The sequence below is a fragment of the Lissotriton vulgaris genome, chromosome 4_1 (genome assembly GCF_964263255.1).
Source record: "Lissotriton vulgaris chromosome 4_1, aLisVul1.2, whole genome shotgun sequence".
Classification (NCBI taxonomy): Eukaryota; Metazoa; Chordata; class Amphibia; order Caudata; family Salamandridae; genus Lissotriton; species Lissotriton vulgaris.
The window spans coordinates 1,398,508,789-1,398,534,117 of NC_141691.1; the positions used below are offsets into that span (position 1 = coordinate 1,398,508,789).

General features: G+C 45.5%; 1 protein-coding gene across 1 annotated transcript in view; it reads left to right on the top strand.

The window, feature by feature from the left end:
• The window catches only part of LAMA3 (laminin subunit alpha 3), a 1,118,674-nt gene that overhangs the window by 730,722 nt on the left and 362,623 nt on the right, over positions 1–25,329 (top strand). The window contains exons 33-34 of the mRNA XM_086917979.1: positions 80–219; positions 22,351–22,466. Coding sequence (XP_086774105.1) covers positions 80–219; positions 22,351–22,466 — 256 coding nt within the window. The remainder of the gene's footprint in view (positions 1–79; positions 220–22,350; positions 22,467–25,329) is intronic.

Consider the following 25,329-nt stretch of genomic DNA (forward strand, 5'->3'; position numbering starts at 1 on the left):
GTGTAGCTTTACAGTTCCTGTAGGTTTCTCTCACCTTTCTTTAAGATGTCCCATAAATATGGCTTTACAATACCTGCAGGTTCCTTCAATGCTTCGTTTTGTCCTCATGTGTTTGGATGTCGGGACCAGGTGATTGCAGAGCACCGTATTGCCCTCGACGTAACAACCCCGGAGCTTTCTGTGACTGTGAAAGTCCCTGATGGGAAAACACTGGTTCTGGTAAGTTAACTACCGACTGTATGTGATTTCAAACCACTCATACAATGTCATATGTCACAACAGTTAATTTTAATGAAAGCAGTGTCAGTGTTCTGAATTAATGCTTGAGCTCAAATTATAACATTTTAATTAGTCCTGGGATAACTTTTAACTAGGACAGAGTAGCCGGAGTAATTTCAGTAGTTACACATTACTCTTGTGATCTGAAATTAATTAATTTAGACGATTACGCCAGCTTGTGTAATTAAGAATAATTTGGGGCAAAAATCCTACCACTGGAGCATAGGAACAGCGGACTAAGGGCTTGATGTAATGACATTAGAACACCAATTTCCAAATGCGACTCTCTCTGAATCGCAATTCGGGAATCGGTATTCCTAATGTATGAAACTCGTTTGAGTTTCATCACTGATTCCTAGTGGGTCGAAAATAGACCTACCTGATGCATATTAATGAGGTAGGTCGCAATTTGCAACCCATTAGGAATCACAGTCATCACAGGTATGGCGGCCTGCTGAAGTCAGCAGACCACCATGTCTGTGATTGCTTTTTTTTACTAGGCAGGCTTTTATTTTTAAATTCAGCCATTTTGCTTAAAGGAAAATGGGATGCATTTAAAAATAAAACTTTGTAGTTCTATTTATTAAGAATAGGCAGTGATCTGTGCGACCACTTCCTGCTCCTAAAAATAGTTTTATGTACATTCTCAAAGGAGAAGGGTTCATTTGGGATGCTTCCACTTTGGGAATGGGTTACCACCAGTTGTGAATTGGCGGTAAAGTATTACTGTTTTGCGACTAGAATTCAGTCGCAAAACAATAATACATACCATACCGATTCGGTATTTATAAGGGACGCCCTAAACACGCCCTTTCCAAATACCAAATTGCAAATGCAAAATGTGATTCGTTAAAAAGTTAATGAATCACATTTTCTACATTTAAAAAGCACTTTTCCTGTGGCAATCGGACAGATTCTGCTAATTTGTGAGTTTGCAACTGGAAAAATGTTTTGTACATCCCATCCGGCTCCAGGAGAGAATGAGCATCTGCTGGCTACTGATGTTCGTGACTTGTAGCACGTAGTGCTATTTTCCTACTGTAAAATGCATCCTTAGGCCCTTATTTTGGATAAAAGGGTGCATTTGGCACACAAAATATAACGCTAAATTCTGGATTACACTTCGCGCACAATTACAATTGATTACGAATAATTTTGCAGTAATTATGCTAGAAAGAATTACACCTACCCCTAATTTTAACGTGATTTTCAGCAGAGAAAAATGGGTGTTTAGACTCCAGACTCTGTGAGATGTATTTGTCAGTCCCGCCTATATTAAATGATATTTAAAAATTGGCAAAATATTTTTAGATCTAGACCATACATTTATGTATTATATAACTGACTGCACTTAAAGGTTTGGACCTCTATTGCAAGTCTAGTAAAATTCCCTATTCCGCAGAGGTTCAATCTAATAGAGGTGAGGTGCTAACACTGAATTCCAGTGGCTAAAACTACCAATTCTGAATACTTGCATCCTGGGTTGGAAGCCAGACATTAGTACTTAACAGAAAAATCGTACGGTTCTTAGCAAACCACTTATTCTCCCTATGACTGAATAGTACTTAACAGAAAAATCGTACGGTTCTTAGCAAACCACTTATTCTCCCTATGACTGAATAAAAATGTAAACATTTGAAATGCAGTTATAAATATGTAAAATGAGATTCAAAGTGAACCTCCACATGATTCACACAATCTCCCAAAACCCACCCAGCTAAGTATGTGTTAACACAAATACATATATACAGCTCTCTCATCGTACATGTCACCCAGTGAAATCTATGGGACGGAAGATGACCGAAAATGGAGAATTACATTTGGATTCTAGTGCAAGCTTTCCAGTGTTGGCACTAATTTATTATAAATTATTTAAAAGCATTCACAGACATGGTGTCCTGCTGTCCCCACTTGGCCACTATCCCTGAGATGGATGCAGATCATAGAGAATCACAATTTGCAACTTCCCTCCACAATATTCATGAGATGTGTTGAATTATGACCCACTGCGATTCGGTATTTTAGGAATTTACCTATTACTACGTAGGTCAGTTCACAACATACTATACTGGTTGCATAAAGCACTGTACTTAAAAAATCCCTAACTGATCAGTGTTTAAAGATACAGATAACCAAAAGAGGCTAGTCAATGAGGGGCTATCCTAGCACACTTTGACATCGAGTTCAAGGGTGTTGCTCTCTGGCTGAAAACCCATATGCAGGGCCGGACTGGGAACAAAAACCGGTAGTGCAGCTGAGCAGTTTGCGAGGGCCGGTTTCGGCCGATTTTGTTACCGGGGACGATATTGCCGACCCCCAGTAACAAAAACGCCTCCCCAGGGGCCCAAAACCAGCCCCCACCCTAGCGGCCTACCGGGGAAACGCCTGGTGCCCGCTATGGCCAGTTTGGCCCTGCCCATATGACATCCACCAAGGTTAACTGGAAAGGGATTGAACTTAATACACCCTTATTAGACAACTAGAGAACTCTGATGGTCTGTGAAAAGGACATTTATAGGTATTAGAGATCCGCATGAATGCAGTGATGTTAAATTCATTATACTGTGCCATACTCTGTACCCACAGCCAATACGAATGTGTGCTGGAAGCAAAGATAAGGTAAACCTTCCTTATTTTTGTGTTTTTTTTTAATATCTTTATTGGTATTTTCTGTTTTTGACATGACCATCATCACACCTTTATACAAAGTGCTCAAATATAAAAGGAAAAAATATAAAACACATATATAAAGTAATATTTTCCATTGCAACAACATAAAGGTGACATTAGTGTGCCATTCCCACTCACAGATTTGTGCATCTTACAAGCATGTGTCCTGTAGTCACTTCATGTCTTTGCTCATCCTTTTTCTACTTCAAATATTACATATTACAATCATCTCTGTCTGCATCTTATTTCTAACTTTTCCGGGTTGGACTGTTATGGCAGGATCTTGTTGTTATACATCTTGCACATTAAAAAGAAAAAAAACTTGTCAATCAATCCTGATCCATCATGCACTGCAAAGGAGGAATTTATTAATTACATGATGATAGGACGTAAAAAATAAACACTGGAATGTACCAATAAGACATATATTTCAAAACACTCCAACCGAACTAAAACTTATAATAAAAAAAGAAGAATATGCCATCTATAAAATTCAAACAAAATCAATAGGTACAAAGCTGTATCATCCGTGCAGTATCATATGAACAACATACCCGACCAAGTCAAGTCAAGTCAAGTCATGGAATTTGTATAGCGCACTACATACCCAGAGGGTTTCAAGGCGCTTAGGAAGGAGAGGAGGGTTACTTGTCAAATATCCATGTTTTAAGTTGTTTTCTGAATGCTAGGTGGTTCTGGGTAAGGCGAAGGTACGCGGGGAGTGAGTTCCATGTTTTGGCAGCCAGGTAAGAAAAGGATCTGCCTCCCATGGTGGTCTTGTTGATGCGAGGTACAGTGGCGAGGGCTTGGCTGGAAGAACGTAGTTGGCGGGGGGGGGGGTGTAGAAGGACAGTCGTGAGTTGAGGCAATCTGGTCCGATGTCGTAGAGTGATTTGTGTGCGTGGGTAAGCAGACGGAAAGTGATCCTCTTATTGACGGGTAGCCAGTGGAGGTCTTTAAGGTGACCGGAGATGTGTTCGTTGCGTGGGATGTCTAATATGAGCCTGGCTGAGGCGTTTTGGATTCGTTGGAGCTTCTTCTGGAGTTTTGCGGTAGTACCTGCGTAGAGGGTGTTTCCGTAGTCCAGTCGGCTCGTGACCAGAGCGTGGGTGACTGTTTTCCTCGTTTCGGAGGGGATCCAGCGAAATGTTTTCCTGAGCATGCGAAGAATGTTGAAGCAAGAAGAGGAAACGGCGCTGACTTGTCTGTTCATTGAGAGTGAAGAATCCAGGATGACGCCTAGGTTTCGTGCGTGTTCTGTCGGGATGGGTGCTTTTCCGAGGGCTTCTGGCCACCAGGAGTCGTCCCAAGCAGAGGGGGATGTACCTAAGATGAGGACTTCTGTTTTGTCCGAGTTCAGTTTCAGACGGCTTTGTTTCATCCATTCGGCAACTTCTTTCATTCCTTCGTGTAGGTTAGTTTTGGCGGTGCTGGGGTCATTGGTGAGGGAGAGGATCAGTTGAGTGTCGTCCGCGTAAGAGATGATGTTGAGGTTGTGTTGGCATGCGATGGCCGCGAGGGGGCTCATGTATACGTTGAAGAGGGTGGGACTGAGTGAGGATCCTTGTGGTACGCCGCAGATGACTTCAGAGGCCTCGGACTTGAATGGAGGAAGGCGGACTCTCTGGGTTCTTCCGGTGAGGAACGAGGTGATCCATTCAAGTGCTTTTCCTTGGATTCCGATGTTATTGAGGCGTTGTAAAAGGGTGCTGTGGCAGACTGTGTCGAATGCTGCAGAGAGGTCAAGGAGGATGAGGGCGACTGTGTCTCCATTGTCCAGTAGAGTTCGAATGTCGTCTGTTGCTGCGATGAGGGCGGTCTCAGTGCTGTGTTTTGCTCGGAAGCCAGATTGTGAGGGGTCGAGGGATTTGTTGGCTTCGAGGAAGGCGGCGAGCTGGTTGTTGACAGCCTTTTCGATGACTTTGGCCGGGAATGGAAGAAGCGAGATGGGGCGGTAATTTTTGAGTTCGTCTGAGCAGTGCTCATATTTAGACGTGGTTGCCAGCCAGCAAAGAGGTCCTCTATATCTGAAGACAGAGGGGGTGTAGGTAATGACCTATAATGATCTAGAGGTGCAGTGGCGTCCCAACTCTGTGCAATGGGAAATTTGCGGAGCCCCGCTGTTTCCTCTCTATGTAGCGCTGTGCTTTCCGCTTGTGCCCAGATTATAAGTGAACATCTCCAACTGAGTGTCTCTGGAGGGTTTGCATTTTTCCATTTTTTGGTTATTAAGAGCTTTGCCGTAATGAGACCCAGATCACGGAACCTTGAGGTGATCTTATTCTTTTTGGACCTGGCATAAAGCCCTAGGATGCATACTACCCATGACAGTGGTAACAACATGTCTGTGCATGAAGCTAGGATTGTGACCACCTCCTGCCACTAATGTTGAAGGGACGCACAAGCCCACAGCATATGAAGCAGGTCAGCATCAGGATGTTTACAACGTGGACATATAGAGGTGGCAATATGGAAATATCTGTTTATCATGTCAGGCAAGAGGTATGCCCTCTGTCCATACTAATATAATAAAGAGAGAGCCCCAACCTTTGAGGCGGGTAATCTCAGGAACCACAGCACCAATCACAACACCCAATACAGCGTTGGAAAGGGCAGTTGCAGCAGAAGGACATAGGCTATGCAGACGCCCACCATATACATTTAAAAGGTAAAAGAACTTTGCCAGCAAAGTAGTTCCTTGTGGGCGTGTCTGCGTTGTGCTGTGGGCGTGTTCTGGGGGGCGTGACGAACGCTGGGGGCGTGTGGTACGTTACGCCCTTCATGCCATGTCTCATATTGTGTGCTAATCCCACCCTGCTCCCTTTAAATACGCCTGCACCCCATAATCATAACCCACCCTTACTCCTTAAAATACCCCAACACCCTTAAACACTAAACAATCTTAACCCTATAAATATACCCTGTACCCCAAAACCCAAACCTATCCCTAAACCCTAAAAATACCCCTGTACCCCAAAACCAAAACCTAGCCCTAAACCCTAAAAATACCCCTGTACCTCAAAACCCAAACCTACCCCTGAACCCTAAAAATACCCCTGTACTCCAAACCCCAAATCTAGCCCTGAACCCTAAAAATGCCACTGTATCCCAAAACTCAAACCTACCCCTGAACCCTAAAATACCCCTGTACCCCAAAACCCAAACTTAGCCCATAACCCTTAAAATACCCCTGTACCCCAAAACCCAAACCTACCCCTGAACCCTAAAAATACCCCTGTACCCCCTAACCTAGCCATGAACCCTAAAAATAACCCTGTACCCCAAAACCCAAACCTACCCCTGAACCCTAAAATACCCCTGTACCCCAAAACCCAAACCTAGCCCTGAACCCTATAAATACTTCTGTACCCCAAAACCCAAACCTAGCCCTAAACCCTAAAAATATCCCTGTACCCCAAAACCCAAACCTAGCCCTGAACCCTTAAAATACCCCTGTACCCCAAAACGCATACCTTTCCCTAAACCCTAAAACTACCCCTGTACCCCATAACCCAAAACTATATCTGAACCCTTAAAATACCCAAACACCCCAAAACATATACCTCAGTACCCCAAAACATATACCCCTATACCCATACTTACCTTATCCAAACATTTAAAAAAAAACATGCTTTTACCATTCATACATTTACAACGAATTTCGTTGTAAATGTATGCGTGGTAAAAGCATATAAAATGTAATGCCATGCGTTATAATGGCATTTCGGAGTCATGGTACTTTCGTAATGAAAGTATGCGGAATGATGGTATGCGGAAAGAAAGTTGCGGAATAATGGGTGTTACCCTCCCCCGGTAAGTACATTGGTGGCATGGCGGCCCATATCTCCAGCAACATACTCATATTTTTTCACCACCCATTTGAAAAATGCACAGGTCTCTCTCATTAATGGCCAGCACCAACATACACTTTTAGACACACCTCCCGCCACAAGTTTTAGAATTGCGAACTTTAGGGCTGGGGAGCTACGTTCAAATCTCGGCATCAGCTCAACATCCTGTGATTCCAGGCAAATCGCTTTGTCTCTCCGTGCCTACCACAAACGACTGTGTTCTTCTGTAATGTAAATTGAGCTCATGCCATGTTGTCGAGTACGCGCTATATAATATTGCAAGGAAAAATAAAGTAGGGAAACTCAAGTTCACACACTACTGAACGCGCACTCGTAAGTGCATCAGCAGTGCACTGTGAATCGGACCGTTTCACAGGCCTGTCACAGATAAGAAGTGCTATCAAAACAAAATCCTACAAAACAATATACTACTGGCCGGCAGCAATTCATACCTGGACAACGTCGGGACGGGCTGCTAGTATGATGTAAATTTGTATGAGTTTAAACCTAGAGTTCCTTGGTATATGTTTAGCACCCGCTAATATAACATCCTATTCCTTATCAGTCCAGGTCCGAACTCTAGCCATCTCCCATCTTACTCGGAGACGTTGCATTGGCTTCAGCGTATGTGCAAGCAGTGCACCCACCAGCCAGTGTACCACATGTGATCCTGCTCCCATTACATGCAAGTATTGAATCAAGAGGTGTGTTGGTGGTTCAGTTGCCAGATTACCCCGGCTGTCAAAGTCTTCAGAATGGAAGTATGTAAAAGAAATGTAGCTGCCGGTAATTCAGCATCTACAACTAGCGTTTCAAACTGTAACAATGCGCCATCTCTATACAAATCGCCTAAAGTGTCTAGCTCCAATGCATGCCAGGCCACCAGGGCTGCTTTCAATGTGCCTAGTGTACCCTTTGGTGTTCCCATCAGTGGCAAAATCGGGCAGATGGAAGTGCCTTGCGAGTGAGCTTTAAGGTTCTTTTATAGCACCTATGAGCTAAACCCAAATGTAACTGTGGTGGTCGCGGAAGTTTGGCGATGGGATGAAACAGATGATAGATTTGAGAGTGGGTCTAGGGCGGGTGCGTAGTCACCATGTCTTCCAGACACCTGCCATCCAACAATTTCGTCGCCCATTGGAGCTGGGCCGCTTAGTAGTACAATTCCTTATTAGGGGAAGCTATCCCACCCTTACTAATGGAAGCATACATTTTTCACAGAGCAACTCGCGGTCTCCCCTTGTTTCATATTAGCTCCCGGAACATCTGTTCCAGGTCTCTGAAAGTCTTAGGTGGAATATAAAGTGGGAGGTTTGAGAAATAATACAGCAGTTTGGGGAGAACAATCATTTTTAGCAAGGTGACGCGGCTCATTACATTTAACGGAAGCGTTTTCCAAGATTGCATTTGAGCCCGTATAGCCGAGATTGCTCTCACTAGATTGCCCTCTAATAAGTCATCAGGCGATCGATATATAAAGAGGCCAAGATATCTGAATGTTGTGGGATACCACGGAGACGCGCGCTATTTAGGGAGACATTCTCCTCAACTGTGTCAGCATTAAACGATTAAATCCCTGATTTGGCCCAGTTGACCTGGAGCCCCGATTTCTCCTCAAAAGCTGCGAGAATATTCGCTATGGACGTCGGTATTGCTGTGACATCTCCGAGATATAAAAGCAAATCGTAAACGTACAAGGAGACAGTATGTAACCCATCTCCCAGCCGTATCCCCCACTCCTCTCCATATTTCCGGAGCAACATAGCCAAAGGTTCCATAGCTAGGGAGAAAAGTAGCACAGATAACGGACAGCCCTGGCACATCCCCCATCTCACTCCAAAGCAGTCCGAAACTAACCTACCAGTACGGATTCGAACAGTGGGTCGCTGATACAATAGACGAGTCATATTAAGATAGTGGTCTCCTAGTTCGTATTTCCCTAGCACAGATGCCAAATAGGGCCATTCCAATGATCAAAGGCTTTCTCCAAGTCTAATACTAGGTAGCATGATCGAGGCCACCTCTGCGTTGCATACTGTTGCACTCTAAACAACCTGCATATATTAAGAGAAGTGCAGCGTGTGGGAACAAAACCGTTCTGATCTGGATGCACCAATAATTTCACTAGGGGTGAAAGACGCCTGGCCAGGAGCGATGAAAAAATGTTATAGTCCGTATTGAGAAGCGCAAGCCGGCGGTAGGTGCCAAGGATGTCGGGATTTTTATCAGGTTTGAGGAGGGAGACCAACAGGGCCTAATTCTGTGTGGCAGTGAGAGTAGATTCATTGAGTGCGGTCTCGTATACTTTTAACAACTGCGGCACTAGAATGTGTGTATAAGCCTTTTATCTTTATCTTTTCCCTGTCGTCTTCCCAATAGACAGGGAAAAGATACTTTCACAAATCTCCTCGGAGAGAAGAGGGGTATTTAGTTCTTCACTTAGGGCGCGTGTGAGCCACGATAATTCTAGGCTGCTGAGTGCGTGTGTAATGCCAGGGGCGTAGCCTGCACACCCGATTTATATAAATCTCGGTAATGCGTTACAAACGCATGATGAATCTCTTGCTGCGTGTATGCAATCTCCCCATTCGCCTTTCTCACAATAATATGGGCGCTGATGCCTCATTTTGACGGATGAGCCACGTTAGTAGCTTGCCGGCCTTATCGCCCATATGCTGTGCCCTCGCTGAGTGAGCCGCATAGTTAATACAGTGCAGCCGCTCCAGCAATTGTGCATGTTCAACCTTGAGGTGGCCCAGTTGCCCCTGAACACCGTTGGCATCCGCCTGTTCGCTAGTTGCCAATCTCCACTCTAAAACAGTGAGCTCTTTTTCTAGTTGCACCCGTATGCCGGCCTGTGTCCCCAGACAGTGCCCCCTAACAACCACCTTAAAGGCGTCCCACTCCACCAAAGGCGATGTGGCAGTGTCCGCCTTTTGTTCGAAATATTGTGCCACAGTAGTGGCCGGTAAGTCTCTGAAGGGCGCATCCAGGAGGACATCCGACTGGAGGCGCCATATCGGGATAGGCGGCGACTCTACCTCCCATTGTAACTCTATGATGTGTGGGTTGTGATCAGAGTGCATACGCCCCATGTAGATGGAGTCCGGAAGGCATGGCAAGAGGGCGGTCGACACCATGAAACAGTCCAGGCGTACATGAAGTTTATGGGCCCCAGAGTAGTAGGAATACACCCTATCTAGTGGTTTTTTGAGTCGCTATACATCAGAGAAGTGCCACTATGTGGCCCAGTGTGTCAGCGCTCTCGCAGCTGTGTATGTGGCAGTGCCAGGTAGAGGAGGGAAGGATAGGTCTAAAGAGACATCTAGTACACAGTTGTAGTCTCCGCCTAAAATCATAGGGGTGTCGTGCCATGTTGATAATTTTTGTGATATCTGATCTAAGAAGACTGCTTGTTCAGAGTTTGGTGCATAAAGTGAGGCTATTACCACCGGCTTCCCATCAAGTACCCCTTTAACTATGCTGTATCTGCCCACCCCATCTATTATCATATCAATTACTCAAAATGGAGTGCCTGGCCTTACCCACACTAAGACCCCCGCACATACGCAGAGTAGTTTGTCGCATATAATTGTCCCCTCCAACGCCTGTGGAGAACTCGTGGCTTCTGCCTTAGTTAAACGAGTCTCCTGAAGGAGCATTATTTGTATGCGAAGAGGTTTTATATACGAATATATAAAATAACAACGTTCCGGGCTATGAATGCCCCGGACGTTCCATGTGCCTATCTTAACGGGTGCCACGGGTAGAAATGGAGCCATCCTGCTGAATGATTAGAATGACTAACAATAGATGTGTAGAGGTAACTCTGGCGTGTGTTTTCCTGCACGGTCCAATGGTGCAACAGTCATGCCTTTGTCGAAAAGTGATGGCATAAAAAAGCAATTGAACAACAAATATGAAAATACCATGAGAGCAATTTTGCAACAGGCAAGTGCCCAAACCTAAAATACAATGGCACACAACCAACGTCTCGGGGGAGACTATTGCGCGCATCAATCTAAGGACAAAGGGGCATATTATCAAGACCGGCGATAAAATTATTGCCGCTTTAGCTGCAGACAACTGCAGCTACAATGGCGATAATGGGCTTGATAATATGCTCTATGGAATTCCAATTGAAGCCCATGTTAGATGTGAAGGACATCTAACCTGAGCTTCAATTGTAATACCATAGAGCATATTATCAAACCCATTATCGCCGTTTTAGCTGCAGTTTACTGCCGCTAAATCGGCGATAATTTTATCGCCTGTCTTGATAATATGCCCCCAGGTGAAGAGCAGAAGAGAACCATCATGTGTGGCTAGACCTATCCCTGGCCTGAAACTTATGGGACCGAGCCACTGCCAGCACACTATACAGGAAATTCCCATATATTAAAGAGAAAAAATGGGGGGTTACCAAATTGGGTGTGTTAACACGCCGGGAACCTGCCCCAGAGGAGCGACAGCTACATGAATATCAAGCATAAACATTACAGTTTAAAGATATCAAAGAGAGTCTGTTATACTTGTGTGGCCGAGGACGCAGCGTAATGTTCAGACTGCAAAGGAGAGAAAAGGCAAATTGTCGACATACACACGTTCAGGCAATATTGTCAGAAGTCTGCGGGGTGACATGCATCAACACACAGGAGCCTTGGGAGACAGGAAGATTATCCGAGAGTTCCTCATCACTGTGCAGCTCCTGATGATCAGAGTCCGAATTGGATTCTCCCTCCGGCGATCCACTGATATTTACCACTGCTTGTACTGCCTCAAGTTACCCACTCAGTATCAATTCTGGCATTGAGCCAGATGCCTGTGAGTTCGAAGACTGCGACTTCCTTCTTCTTTTTCAGCGATGTCGTAAGGTAGTCTCAGACAGTGTCTCCTGTCCTCTAGTCGAAGATGACTTCTAAGAGTCCAACCAGTCCTCTGCACTTTCCGGGTGGTGAAGAAATGGGTCTTGCCATTCGCGATAACCCTCAGTTTTGCAGGGAACAGCAGAGAATACTTCAAATCACGTTGTCGCAAGCTCCTCTTCACTGCCAAATAAGAGTGTCTCTGCTTCTGGACTTGGAAAGTGTAGTCCGGGAAGATCATGACTTTGTGATTGTCTACTTGGATTTCCTGCAGCTTCTGAGTTTCCTGGAGGACAGCATCCCTGTCTCTGTAGTTTAATAAATGGATTAGGAACGGCCTCTGATTCGAACCTGGGGAGGGGGGCTTGGCAGGTACCCTGTGTGCTCTTTCAACAACGAAATCTGGAGAAGTGACCTCTCCTGGCAGCAGCGATCGAATCCAGTCTTCTGCAAAACTCACTGTGTTTCTCCCTTCCACTCCCTCCAGCAGACCCACTACGCACACATTGTTGCGGCGGGCCCTGCCTTCCACATCTTCCGCGCCCTGTCCTCCAGGAATTCCACTGGATTTAAGAGGTCAGGGATATTCTTCTCAGTCGTGGACACTCGTGGCGAAACCTCCGCAATTTCCTCCTCAGTGGTGGCAGTGCGGTCCGCAAGCTCCCGATGGTCTGCATGCAGCAACGTAAGATCAAGCGCCACTTTGTCTATTTTGCCTTCTAGAGACGTGCGGATGTGATTTATCGTCTCTCCAAGCTTCTCAACCTCCACCAGCACTGCGTCGAGTTTGTTCACCATGGGGTCTGCCGTCTTCGCCTCTGCCATCCTGTCCACCTGCACACGGGTCTGAGGGTGAGGGGACACCACACCCCTAGTGCCAGCCTTCGTGCAACCTCCACGTGACATGGGACAGTAGCCAGAGACCACCAATGCGGGCGTTCAACTTCTCATGTGTCCTGAAAGCGACCGTCAGTGTCCGCACCATCCATCCACTGTAGCCAGTGCTCAAGATCAATCAGGGGGAGCAGCCGTGGCACACCAGCCCCGTCTGCAGTCCATGCTGCAAGTGCCTCAGCACAGATTTAAGTAGGCGGGCTTCACCACCTTTGAATTCAGAGCTACAGTTATGGATGGAAAGGTGAGTCAGGCGTGCTAGGCTGTAATGGATAGGCAATCATCAAGCCACTGCTTCACAGGTAGGAGAACTCCGGGGAGAGAAGCATGCGGTGGCAGAGCATTCAAACCAGGGTGCACGATAATGGGGCATCACCAGCACAACTCACCCCAGATCGTCCCGAGCAGTTTCACGCTCTCCCACTCCCACGAAGTACAACTCTGTCCTCCCTAGCAGATCCGGCCTTTGCTTCTCAATCAGCGCTCAGCAGGGTGTTCAAATCGCCGCATTGCAGGCTGCAGGCATCGGTGAAAGCGAATTGTGTGTCGCTGTCTCGCAGGCCAATGGGGATAACTCTTTGCAGGCAGGAGCAGGACAAAGCAGCCGTAATGAAGGGCTTCAGCCCAGCTGCACAGCCTCAGGGGCAGGGCGGTTGCCGGTCTCAGACGGGTCTCAATGCTCGGTGCCTCTTAGGTGTCCCACGCAGCATCAGGACCACATGTCAGACTTGCCTGCAACTCGCGATTTCCTCTCCATGCACCCTCACAGCGAAGTCTCCCTGGTGGTTACAGGACCCACTCAGTGAATCGCAGTTCCCACGCAGTTGCGCCCGTATCCCTCTCAGTGAGGCCCAGTGGGTGGAGCCCAGCCCCTGTCTTGCGTAAATCCCCCTAGCTGATTTTGCCGCCTCATACCCGGTAAACCTGCAGGTGACTGGATTCGCCCCAAAGTCAGGCGGGGATGGCACCACGTAGCCTCTTGGGTCCCACCGATCCAATGCAGGGCTGTCCGCTGTCAGGATTAACCGAGGGAGCGAGACAAGCTGCAACGGCCGACAGGGCCTGGGGGAGGAGTCAATCCCCGGCGCCGCGTACCACACTGCGCCCGATGCCTCGGATGCGCGAGCCGGAGGGTCCGCCTCAGCTTTTCCCTGCAGGTATCTTATTAATTTTTTCGCAGGGGTATCAGAGCCGTCTCCAGAGTGATTCCGGCAGGCAGCGGCTCCTCCCGCTCAGTCATGCACGGATCAACAAGGCCAGAGAAGGTAGCCGAGGACGGAGCTTCACAGCAACACGTCCAGCTCCATTGCTGGCTAAGCCACACCCTGTGGTAAACCTTCCTTATAGCTGTTGTACGAGATGGGGAAATCTACTCACAGCCACTGCAGGAGCTGAGTTCCTGGCAGAACTTATTTAGGAACTGCCAAGGTTGTGACAAAAATAAAACTTTCAAGAAATCACATTTGTCACTTTTGTGCTTGAAACCCAATTGGCTTGTGATACATTTTTAATTAGCTGAATGTTGCAAAAACAAACATTCTAACTTGTTCCAAACAAAATTACACAGTTGCAGTTTTTACCATAATCCTGACTTTAAGAATGACAAAGCCCACACAGTAAAAAGAGCAATGTTAGGCTCTGTTGCTGCAGAAACATGCAAGCTAGCATACTTTGCATGTTTCAGTTTTCAGCATTATGCAGTTCGAACTTGCGGGTTTCAAAGCACACTTTACCATTAACTTTGTAACATTAGTGTCAATATATCAATCAATCAGTGCTTCATAAGTGCGGCTACTCACCGGTAAGGTTCTCAAGGCGCTTGAGAGTGGGGGTAGAGGAAGGGGGAAAGCAGGTCTGACTGGGCGCTGTGGTTCATTCAAAGAGTCAGGTCTTGAGATCCTTCCTGAATTGTGTAGGGCTTTAACATCTCAAAATGGTTTTGGTCTGACATGCTAATACTTTGGCCTGGAGTGGAGCATCTAATCAACTCTATTGCAATGATGCTGAACTCTCCAAATTGAATGTTGTAAACTTTTACTATGGACTTACTTAAAAGTCAAATATACCAATTAGTATTTGCCAATTAGCTCCAAAGATTAGTGTTGGTGTTTAGCACCTTCCAGTGCCCACAAGTTAAAAATGTTGGCAAACTAGTTCCATAAAAATTAAAACACTTGTGGAGATCAGGTGAAATAAACATATCTCTAGTGCTCTATATTAAATGTAATTTACATTACATAACATCTGTGTAAGCTTCCTTCCCTTTGGCACTGATTCAAAGCTGGTCCCCAGTCTAAAATTAAGCAACATTACAGGCAGTTCTACTCTCACTAAAATATGCAGCCAATATTCAGAGCAGGTCTTCAGTGATCCAAAATCCTCGAATGGGAGTTTGTGGAGTGTTTTCTCACTGGAACAAGCTAGTTATTAATACTACATACAACACATTGCTAGTTTACAGTCTCTCTGTAGGTATTTTCAACCCATTAGTAGCTGCACTGCACTGAAAATACTGAAGGGTGATCATTTTATACGGAGCATAGCATATGCAGGGTCTAAATACCAGGTATCAGACCACAGCAGAAGCAAAAACTTATGCATAAAAAGGTGAAAAAGTCTGGGTATTTCACCAAAGAAAATGGCATTTCCTACTGATCTACCACCTATCAAACCATATGCCAACTGAATGGATGGAGCCAACTATCCATTCACCTACTTCACATGCTCATTCTCATTGTCTCATTAAGTACCTTTTTGTCAAGCATTTATTAGAGTGTTAGCAAAACTTTTAATCAAATTAAAATGCATTAAAGAAGTCTTGTTTTGTTAATGGCCTCCTGGACCGTTTCAAGCGTAAGGCTGTATTACGTTATGCACAACGATTTGGGGTAGAAATCCTACTGTTACAAGAGACACACTTGTTGGGTAACCACTGCCCCTTTTTAGCACACTGCGGTTACGATAGGATTTGGCACTCAGGGTTCACTCGGGGATCCCGGGGGGTGGCGATCCTGGTGAAACCTTCTCATCCACACGTGACTGCGCATGTCGTTCATGATGCCCAGGGCACCTTCGTGGCCCTTAGTGGCACACTGAACGGTAGCCTGCTCAATCTTGTGTCGCTCTACTTTCCTCCCTCAATGTTAGCAATGACCCTAGCCAAATCCGCTAACCTCTTAGCGTCCCTACCTCTGGGTCCCATTTTTCTCAGGGGCGACTTTAACGCGGTCTTCTCACCTGCCCTAGATCAGACCGGTCCCCCTTCCCCTAGTAGGCTTGCACAGGCGAAACAGCTGACAACCTAGTCCGAATCGTTGGGTCTATGCGATGCATGGCGTATTTGGCACCCACACTCTAGACAGTTCACACACACCTCAGCGCCGCATCATACGCAGGCGCATATCAACCAAAAAGAAATTGGGGAGGTGATCACCCTTATCTCCTCCGGCAAAAAGCAAGGCCCAGACGGCTTCCCTCAAGAATATTACGCTCACTACTAGCAAATTCTCACCCCTCATCTAGCGGAACTGTTTCGGGAGGCTGTTGAGAATGGTTCCTTTCCCTAGGAGACGGACATGGCCACCATAGTGCTTCTTCCCAAGCCTCAGCCGCCCTCGCCACGATGTGCGGATTACCGACCTATCTCGCTCATCAATACCAATGTAGAAACTGTATGCCAAGGTCCTCGCCCAGTGGCTCAAACCCCATTTATCTGAGCTGGTTCATCCCAACCAGTGCGGGTTCATGCCCTCACTTGGCACCCGGCACTGCCTCTGTAGACTGCAATTGGCCTTGGCCCACCGCCACCTGCTAACCCCATACCTTACGATTCTTCTTGTAGACTTTGAGAAGGATTTTGATTCCGTGGATTGGGGTTTTTTGGAAGACGTCCTTGACGAGATGGGATTCAGTCCCCACTTTCGTGCCATGGTCAGGGTTCTTTACGCCCATCCACGGGCCCGTGTCCTGGTGAATGGGGTTCTGTCGGAGTCCTTCTCGGTCTGCAGGGGAACGAGGCAGGGTTGCCCTCTTTCCCCGCTGCTCTTCACTCTGGTGATGGAGCCCTTGGCATCCTTAAATCGATCATGCAAGCACGTGCAGGGATGGAATTGGCCCAACACCAAACCCGACAAAATTACCCTTTATGTGGATAATGTCCTCATCTATGTAGCAGATCCCGGCCAGTCTGGCCCCCACTGTCTCCGCATCCTGCACTCCTTCGAACGGGCCTCTGGCCTCCGGTTGAACCCCGAAAAATCGATCTTAGTTCCCCTCCACCTGTCCCGAGAATGCTTCGATTGGCAGTCCACTATAACACTTCGCCGTCAATCATTCAAATACCTGGGGATATGGACGACTCTACACCCTGAGCTTAGCTGGGCCCTCAACGTCATTCCCCTGGTGAGACGGGCTAAGGCAGACCTCCAGAAGTGGCAAACACTGCCCCTGAACCCCATGGGGAGGGTTGCCCTCTTTAAAATGATGGTTCTCCCCGGTTCCTCTACGTTCTTCAAAATACCCCCCTATGCTTCCCCAGGACATCGTTCTGAGAATTGGATAGCATGGCCAACAAGTTTCTTTGGGGGAAAGGTAGGGCCCGACTGGTGCTGAATGTCTGTAGGATATCCTTGTTTGACGTAGGTCTGGGGATGACTCACCTATATCTGTACTATCTTGCCACGCGCCTACTCTCTATACATGACTGGTTTAACGGGGGATGGTCTGACCCGGCTTACAGGCTTGAATTGGGCCTAACCAATTTTCAGTCTATGTTGTATGGGGCTCCTATCCCATCCAACTTACCAGAGGTGACGAGCTCCACGTTACTGGCATGGGGGGCCGCACTGCGACACACCAAGTGGACACACAAACTGACCCAGTGTACACCCTTGTGGCAGGGAACCTGGATCAAAGAGGTCAATGGGCTGAGGGGTTTCTGGGCATGGGACCTTATAGGAATCTCACAACTAGGCGATGTATGGATGGGGGGCCACATGCGTTCCTTCAAAGACCTTCAAAGTAGATACTCCCTGCATCAGTCGCAGTTCTACAAGTACCTGCAATTGAGACATGCTCTTCATACGCACCTCACAACAGGTACACGGCTTCCGGACCATAGCCCGCCTGAGGCACAGAATATGTTGGGGGACCTGGGGAAGGGTGGCATCTCCTGCATCTACCGCACACTGATTAATAATACCCCTACTTGCAATTATAGAGGGGAGGGTGCCCTTTCGGAGGAGTAGTCACTTTGTAATGATGAACGATACTTGTGTTTTCCTGATGTGTAATTCACTAATGATGTTGGAACTATTCCCCAATGTGCTATTTGAACATGGTATTGTCTTATGAGCATTGTTGATAATAAAAAAAAGATTAATAAAAAAAAAATAATAATAATTCCCCCCGCTTCCATGGATCGACTACGAGCTCAATGGGAGGAATGGGTGGGCACCCGGGAGGAGGAGGATTGACGTGACGCCCTTATGGCCCCTAGGACAGTCACCGCCTCTGCCAGGCTACACTTGGTACAGCTCTACTATTTACATGTAGCCTACCTCACCCCGGTGCGCCTTCACCAAGCGGAATTTAGCCCGACCTCCACTTGTACTAGGTGTGGTCACGATCCACCTAATTTTCTCCACATGGTGGGGACATGCCCCGCTTGACGCGGTTCTGGGGGGATATTGAGGAGGAACTCACCGAGGTATTCGGGTGGGAGGTTCCCCACAATCCAAAGCACACAATCCTGGGTATTACTGACGGGTTGGATGGGTCTAGGAACGAGAAGTTGTTTTTCACTACAACAATGGTGGTAGCCAAAAGGGACATAGCGGCCTCCTGGAAATGCCCCGACCCCCCGAGTGTTGGACGCTGGCGGACTGGGGTAGATTGGTGTGCAACGCAAGACCAATTATCATGTATGAGGCACGAGGGTGTCCCAAGAAATATCATAGGGTCTGGCGGAAATGGTTGGGGGGTATGGTTTAGTCTCAAGGGGAATGTCCAAATCCATGTTGCTTTGCATTTACTTTTGTCTGTAAACTTGTTTGCACAAAACTTTGTATCTACTCCTGGACTTTTAAGGTGTTGTGATGACTGACTGGTGTCTTCTGTCGATTCATTAAAATCAATAAAAATGTGTTTATCAACAAAAAAGAAGTCTTGTTTATTCTCATCTTTGATGGAAACATATTTTCTCAATAAAGTGTCCCTAGTTTACTACACAACAAACATCGTATCAATGAAAATAGTCCCACTCATTCCAGATATCACTAGTTTCTTATTTTCCGAGATACATAGTATTACCTATCTCATTAGATGTCTTCGTTAGATGTCTTCGAATAAGTATAGAGCCTGTTTTTGAAGGCACTGTACTCTGTTCATCAGGGTGGCTGAGGACATTATCTACACCATCCTAATACACAATCTTTCCCCAAATGTATACGACAACTGGCCAAGCATTCATCTCTGACATTGAAATGACCCGTTGTCATGTTGGTTCCTTTCAATGAATAAAAAGCATGGTTAATGTCCGCCTTTCAGTTTTGAAGACTGTTCACCAAACATTTCAAAAGATTTTTGTTTTTCTCAAAACAAACTCCCATAGCAGGTGTTTGTTTCAGGAAAACCAAAAAATGAACAAACCCACACCCTTGACGTTTTCTCCGAGAAATTAGGGGTTCATTATTTTCTTTCTGTCCCTCACTGCTAGTTTTTTCCTGGCAGCGACATACAAGAAAAATAAATTAAACTATCTGCCCTAAATTGGGTAGACGCTGTAATGTCCTTCCTCCAACAGCCCCTACTTTGTCAGACTGTCAGAGCAGGTTTTCAGTTAACCGAGCCAACAGGGGATTGTTTAACCAAAATCTTAAAGTCTGTCCATCTCTAAATGAGGCGGGTGGACCGAGGCCTTGGTGGATAAGGTACTTCGTCACATTTGCAACAGAGTACCCTGTCTGACAAACTCTAAATTGGGCCCATAGTCTCACCAAGCTTGTACAAAATTGTCCTTCAACAAACCCTATGCATAGTCCTGATAAAGAGGATACTGAGCATCATCGTTCATTTACCAATTCAATTCAAATTGTTTATTTGTTACGGAACTCCTACGGAGGTCCACAAAAATACACTAATACAATAAAAGAAACATACTTTATAACGAAAACAAAATTCTACATTGGCCAACCAGCAAACATTACACATACCAACTAAACTCTTTTAAAAAAAAAGTTCTAATAAATGGCCAGGAATGTTTTAAAAAATTGAAATATTCTATGGCAAACCATTTCATTTGGAGGGGACAACACAAAAGATCGGGCCTCCTGAGCAGAACGAATATTAAATTTGATAAATGAGGGTCTCAAAAATATTCGCCTTGCCCTTAGAAGTTCTGGACATACAAATAGCACATGATTAAGATCCTGTATTTGGGAACAGCACAATTCACAAATTCTCTCCTCTCTAGGAGTTTTTTCCAAAATGCCCGTTACATCTCTCAAGGGCAACAGGTTGGTTCTTAAAAGTAGTATTAACCTTCTAATCCCAAGTGGAACATTCCGTGAAAGATAAGGCTGGGGTCTACTCCCCATCGCACTCACACAGATCACCTCATTGCAGGCTTTAAGTTGACTTAAAGCTATATCTCTTACTGTACTAATCGTGCTTACTGACTTCTTTAGGAATAACATCAGTAAAGACTTAGACAGAGGTGAATCACAATTTAAATTAAGCCCAAATGAGTGGTTTGCGTGGGTAAATGGTCTAAAAAAGTTGATTTATCTTTTAATTTAGCAAAGATTTCCAACTTCAAGGCGGCCCTTAGGGTGCCCTCATCCCCCCAGAAGAGAGAGTTCCCCCACCTCAGGACCGCTGACAAAGATGAAGTATAAGAAGAAACTAAATGGAATTCCAAGCGAAGAACATGTGGGGCAGCCAAAGAATTTAAATTACAAATTTGACGGAAAAAACGGCCTTCAGCCTTATCAAAAGCGAGCCAGTAATTCCTATCCAATACTTCTGCAGCATATGTTAATGTAGGGGGTATTTTGACCTTAAATACTGACAGAACGTGATTAAAATGATGTCTCCCACAGGTCTTATAAAATCTATTTAGAGCTCCAGCCTGGGAGGCGGCCTTACCAACACACCGTTTGATGTGCTCTGAGTCACGCCCGTTTTTTGAAAAAAACTTCCCCAAATACAGATATGTATTGACCAATTAAAGTTCTTCCTGCCCCAACAGCCACTTATACCCTTTCTTTATTCTGAAATCTTTCTTGCGAAAGACTAAAATTTTGCTTTTAGCAATATTAATTTTCAGAAAATGGTCCTCCGCATATTTAGTCAGGGCATCCAGACGACACTTCAAGTCAATAGGGGTTAAATCGAAAATTGCAACGTCTTCTGCATATAGTAGAGAGCCAATGGACATTGTACCAATTCTAGGGGCTTCCCCCCTCACTGAGTTTAATTTCTCGGGGAGGTCACATATATAAAAGAAAAACAAAAGAGGGGTCAACAGGCAAATCTGCTTAAGACCAATATGTGTTTTAATCCTACAGGAAAGCCCCTGCGAGCCTCCCATAATCACTTGGCACCAAGTGTCTGTGTGAAATTCTATTATGAGGCCCAGGAGATGGTATGGCATGCCAAGATGGGAGAGCTTTCTCCACAGCGCCTGATAATCCACTTTATCAAACACCGTGGAGAAATTAATGAAAGCTGTGTAGACTAACATGCGTCGTGAAAAAACATATTTCTCTACGATAGTCTGGATAGCCGCAATGTTATCCAGCGTTCCATGGTTCTTTCTGAAACCTGCCTGATCTGGCGGTAAGATCTTCTGGTCTTGGGCCCACTGTTGCAAATGCTGAAGTACACTTTTTGCAAATAATTTGCCCGAAGCATCCAGCAACGTGATCTGTCTAAAGCTAGTAGGTGACCTGCTTGGGCCCATTTTTAAACAGCGGAACTATAATGCTCCCCTTCCAAGAGGAGGGAATACTAATCGACCGAAAACAGAAGTTAAACAGTGGCACCAGGTAAGGCTCCCCATGCAGCTGGTTCCCTTTTGATTAGCGTAATCGATATACCATCCGGTCCTTGTGCGCCGGAGGTTCTGGCATTCTTTATATAGCCCATCACTTCATTCACCTTATCACTGACCTCCTTTACCTTAATGTATTCTCCCTCTGCAGTAATCACACGGCTTCATATATTTAACCTCCGTTCCCTTAAACTGTATGCACTTCAACAGAGTATCATTCATCCCTAACCACAAAGCCTGCAACAATGATGATATATTATCATTCACACAACAGTTAACAGCGCATTTCACACATCACACACATTATAATTAAATCACACTTGTTACACACTAAATAAATCTGTCTTATTTGTTCCTCACATGTATTCCCACATAAACTGTAGTTTGGTCTCACTTGTCTACCTCCCTTATTCTCTGGTCTCCATACTAATTGCACCCGTTCTTAAACAGGGCTTAACAGTTTTCCTGTACATGTATACAGAGGAGAATATGGGCCTCTTGCTTTTCCCAAACATAGAATAAACATGTCCAATTCGAATGTTATTCAGGGCACATATAAGTTCAAAACAACTGTCCACTTGCTAGAGCCTTTCGCAAATTTTGCAAATCAGAAATGCAGCTGCACAGATTGTCTCTTTGGGCACAGCTTAACCTAGGAGGCATGTACACGTTTTAAAGTGTGATACAGCTGACACGATGTGAATGAGTGACTTGTTGTGTCCTCTGATTATGTTTACAGGGACACATTCTAGCGGTCCCAGCCGACAACTACACACATGAACTTCTCCTGGAGAAACCGTTGGACAAGTCTTTTGACTTCATCAGTAGTTGTGGAGGAAACAGTTTCTATCATGAGTAAGTGTGACCTTTAATCTTTGGACATTCACAATCCTTAGTAGGCAAACCAAAAGGTTTTCTAAGAATCGAATCCGTGTTTTTTAAGAGTTACCATCGCAAATGCAAAACAGAAGGTAGAGGACACCCCCAGGCCATATTAAGGGAATTGTACAAGTGCTCAGCCACTTTGCTTCGACCGACCGATGTCTTTGCATGTGTCATTTTTGAACTGCTTATTTTGTGTATTTGTCAGTGTAGAATTTACGTAATGTAATCCGGCCTTGGTGTTTTCTTATCATTTCAGCCTCAAGTGTTTGCAATTTGATCTTTTCTTGTTACTTATTACATTAACAACTGACACAGGCAGCCGGAGGAACTGAAAGAAATGTTGGCTCAATGAGTTTGATTCATCTGAGGAAAAAAGTCAGAGTGAAAAAAGTGCAAAATCAAATCATGTATTATGAGCTGGAGCATTGTGTCCTGTGCCTTTGCATCACTAAGCACAACGTCCTCAAAGGTGTATTCCTGGGGACCTAGGAACAAACTCATTGTCCAGGACATGCAACCCCAAACCCATAAAAAACACAGAAAATTGCAACAGTTTTCACCAATAAAATAAACATGACAGCTAATTTTCCAGATTCAGAAAAACATATTTTCAATCTCCCTGAAGAATAAAAGGGTCTTGGGAAATACATTGTTTAAAGACAGTGAGAGCCCTTCTTTCTATGGTCTCCCATTTAATCAACTTCCTGAGTATTAGGCACATTCTTCATGTTTATTTCTGCAAGTTAGAATCAGGCTGCTCAATACAGATTTTGTGCACCCTGCTGCCCTCCATAATCCTTGTTTCAGCTTGGAACAGGCACACTGACTTGGTCAGCGATCTGTTCCAACCACAAAGGTACCTGCTGAGCTTTTGGAGGTACACCTCAACTACATATTATGCTTTAGCCCAGGACAGGTCTGAATGCTCCATGCAGCATTTGGAGATCATTATCTTCACTTAAACAGACACCTCAAGTGGCTAACTGATGGGTACTTCTAGGGGCACCAAACCTGAAGACCCTTGAGCCCAAACGTATCTTGGTTTTCTTTTTCTACCCAAGACAAGTTGGTGTGCCCTCTGAAGTCCTTTACTGTATAATCTCAGCTTAAGGGGGGAGTCCGCGCGTCAATCAGTGATTCATATAACAAATCTAGATGTTCATGTGGGCCTCGTGGAACTCAAACCTGGACTGCAATCGATCACCTTTCTGTGACAAGCATTCACTGTGGTGAGTTTTAATCCCAACTGGAGCAGGCAGAATATGTCTCAGTTTGATAGGCAAATCCAGAGGCACCACCTTAAATGTCTCTGTCGCTATCATGGACCCATAACTTGACCTGGACATGTCCTTCTAAAAGAATACGTCGGTTGCTCCCTGTGGCACATGGTACATGGTGAGTGCGGACACTATTAAGACATAGTCGAGACCCACTAAAGTAGCACTGTAAAACATGCCACTGCAATCTGTAGTGCAGTTTTATACTGTTAATTTCGACCTGGAAAAATGTACCAATCGCCAGGCCTAAACCTTCCTTTTCAATACTTAAAAGTCACCCCTAAAGCAGACCCTAAAGGCTCATTAGGTAGGAAGCATGGTATTTAAAGAGTAGGGCATGTGTATTTATGTTTTACATGCCCTGACAGTAAAAATCAATCCCAAAGACGAACACTTACCTTATTACACTTAATACGTGGTAACCAGTTTTGGAAACAGATGGAGAAATGCTTCTTCCACTCACTTGATTTGTAATTTGAAATACTCTTTAATGATAAAGCTGGATTTTATGTTACAGTTCCTGAAGATGCTACTTTTAGGAAGTTAGCATTATCAGCCTAAACCAAATGTGTCTTTCTGCCAGTGTCCTTGGTCACATGACATGGCTCTCCTGTGGTATTTTGTGTTTTTCCTCCTGGGGACAAAAGGGCCTTGGTTGTGGGGCAGGCTGATTCTGTCCTGAGCTGGATGTCCTGAGGGGTTTGTACTCAGCCTTCTTGAGCTTCACATGATAGCCTCAGGACTTTGCCCACCCCATCTTGACTTTTAAGAGCTGCCTTCCCTACCACTGACAAATGGAGCTCACACCTAGGCCTCCTTGCACTTTGTTGCCTGTTAGATCTGGGGGTCTCTAGTTGGTAATGGTATTCTCCTTTGTCCAAATAGGGACCCTTACTTCTAAGTCAGTTACACTCCTTAATAACCCCTGCTCACCCCCTTGTTAGCTTGGCACGAGCAGACAGGCTTATCTCAGAGGCAGTGTATTAGGCATTTGTGAATATACACAGTAATACAGTGAAATCACTACAGATGGACACAACACAGGTTTTATAAAAATAAGTATACTTTATTTAGACTTAAACACAAGACCTCAAACGACAAAAATCCACAATACTACACTTAAGATTACTTAAAAGATGAATAAAGTCTGTTAGTTCAAGTTGCTGTTACATGCGACAAAGTTCTCAACAAAGTACGTGGATGCGTAACGCAAAGTAAACAAAAGGCTCGCAAAAGAGGAGATGCGTCGGTTCCGTGATCCCGGGGAACTGTTGCGTCCTGCCTCAATGCTTGCGCAGAATAGGGGACTCGTCGTGAGCCTTACCGGTGGAGGTGATAAGTAGATTCTCGGCCTGCGGGCCCGTTGCGGTGCGCAAGATGGCACCTTGATGCAATGCGATGATCCAGTTGCGATGCGAGAAGATGGTGCCCTTGATGCGGCAATGCAATGACGATGCGATGACGCCCTGGCAGCCTTTTGACGACTCTGTACTTTGGAGCCACGACAGGCCCTGCGACACGCTTCTCCGGGGATGCGATGGTGACTCTCACGATGG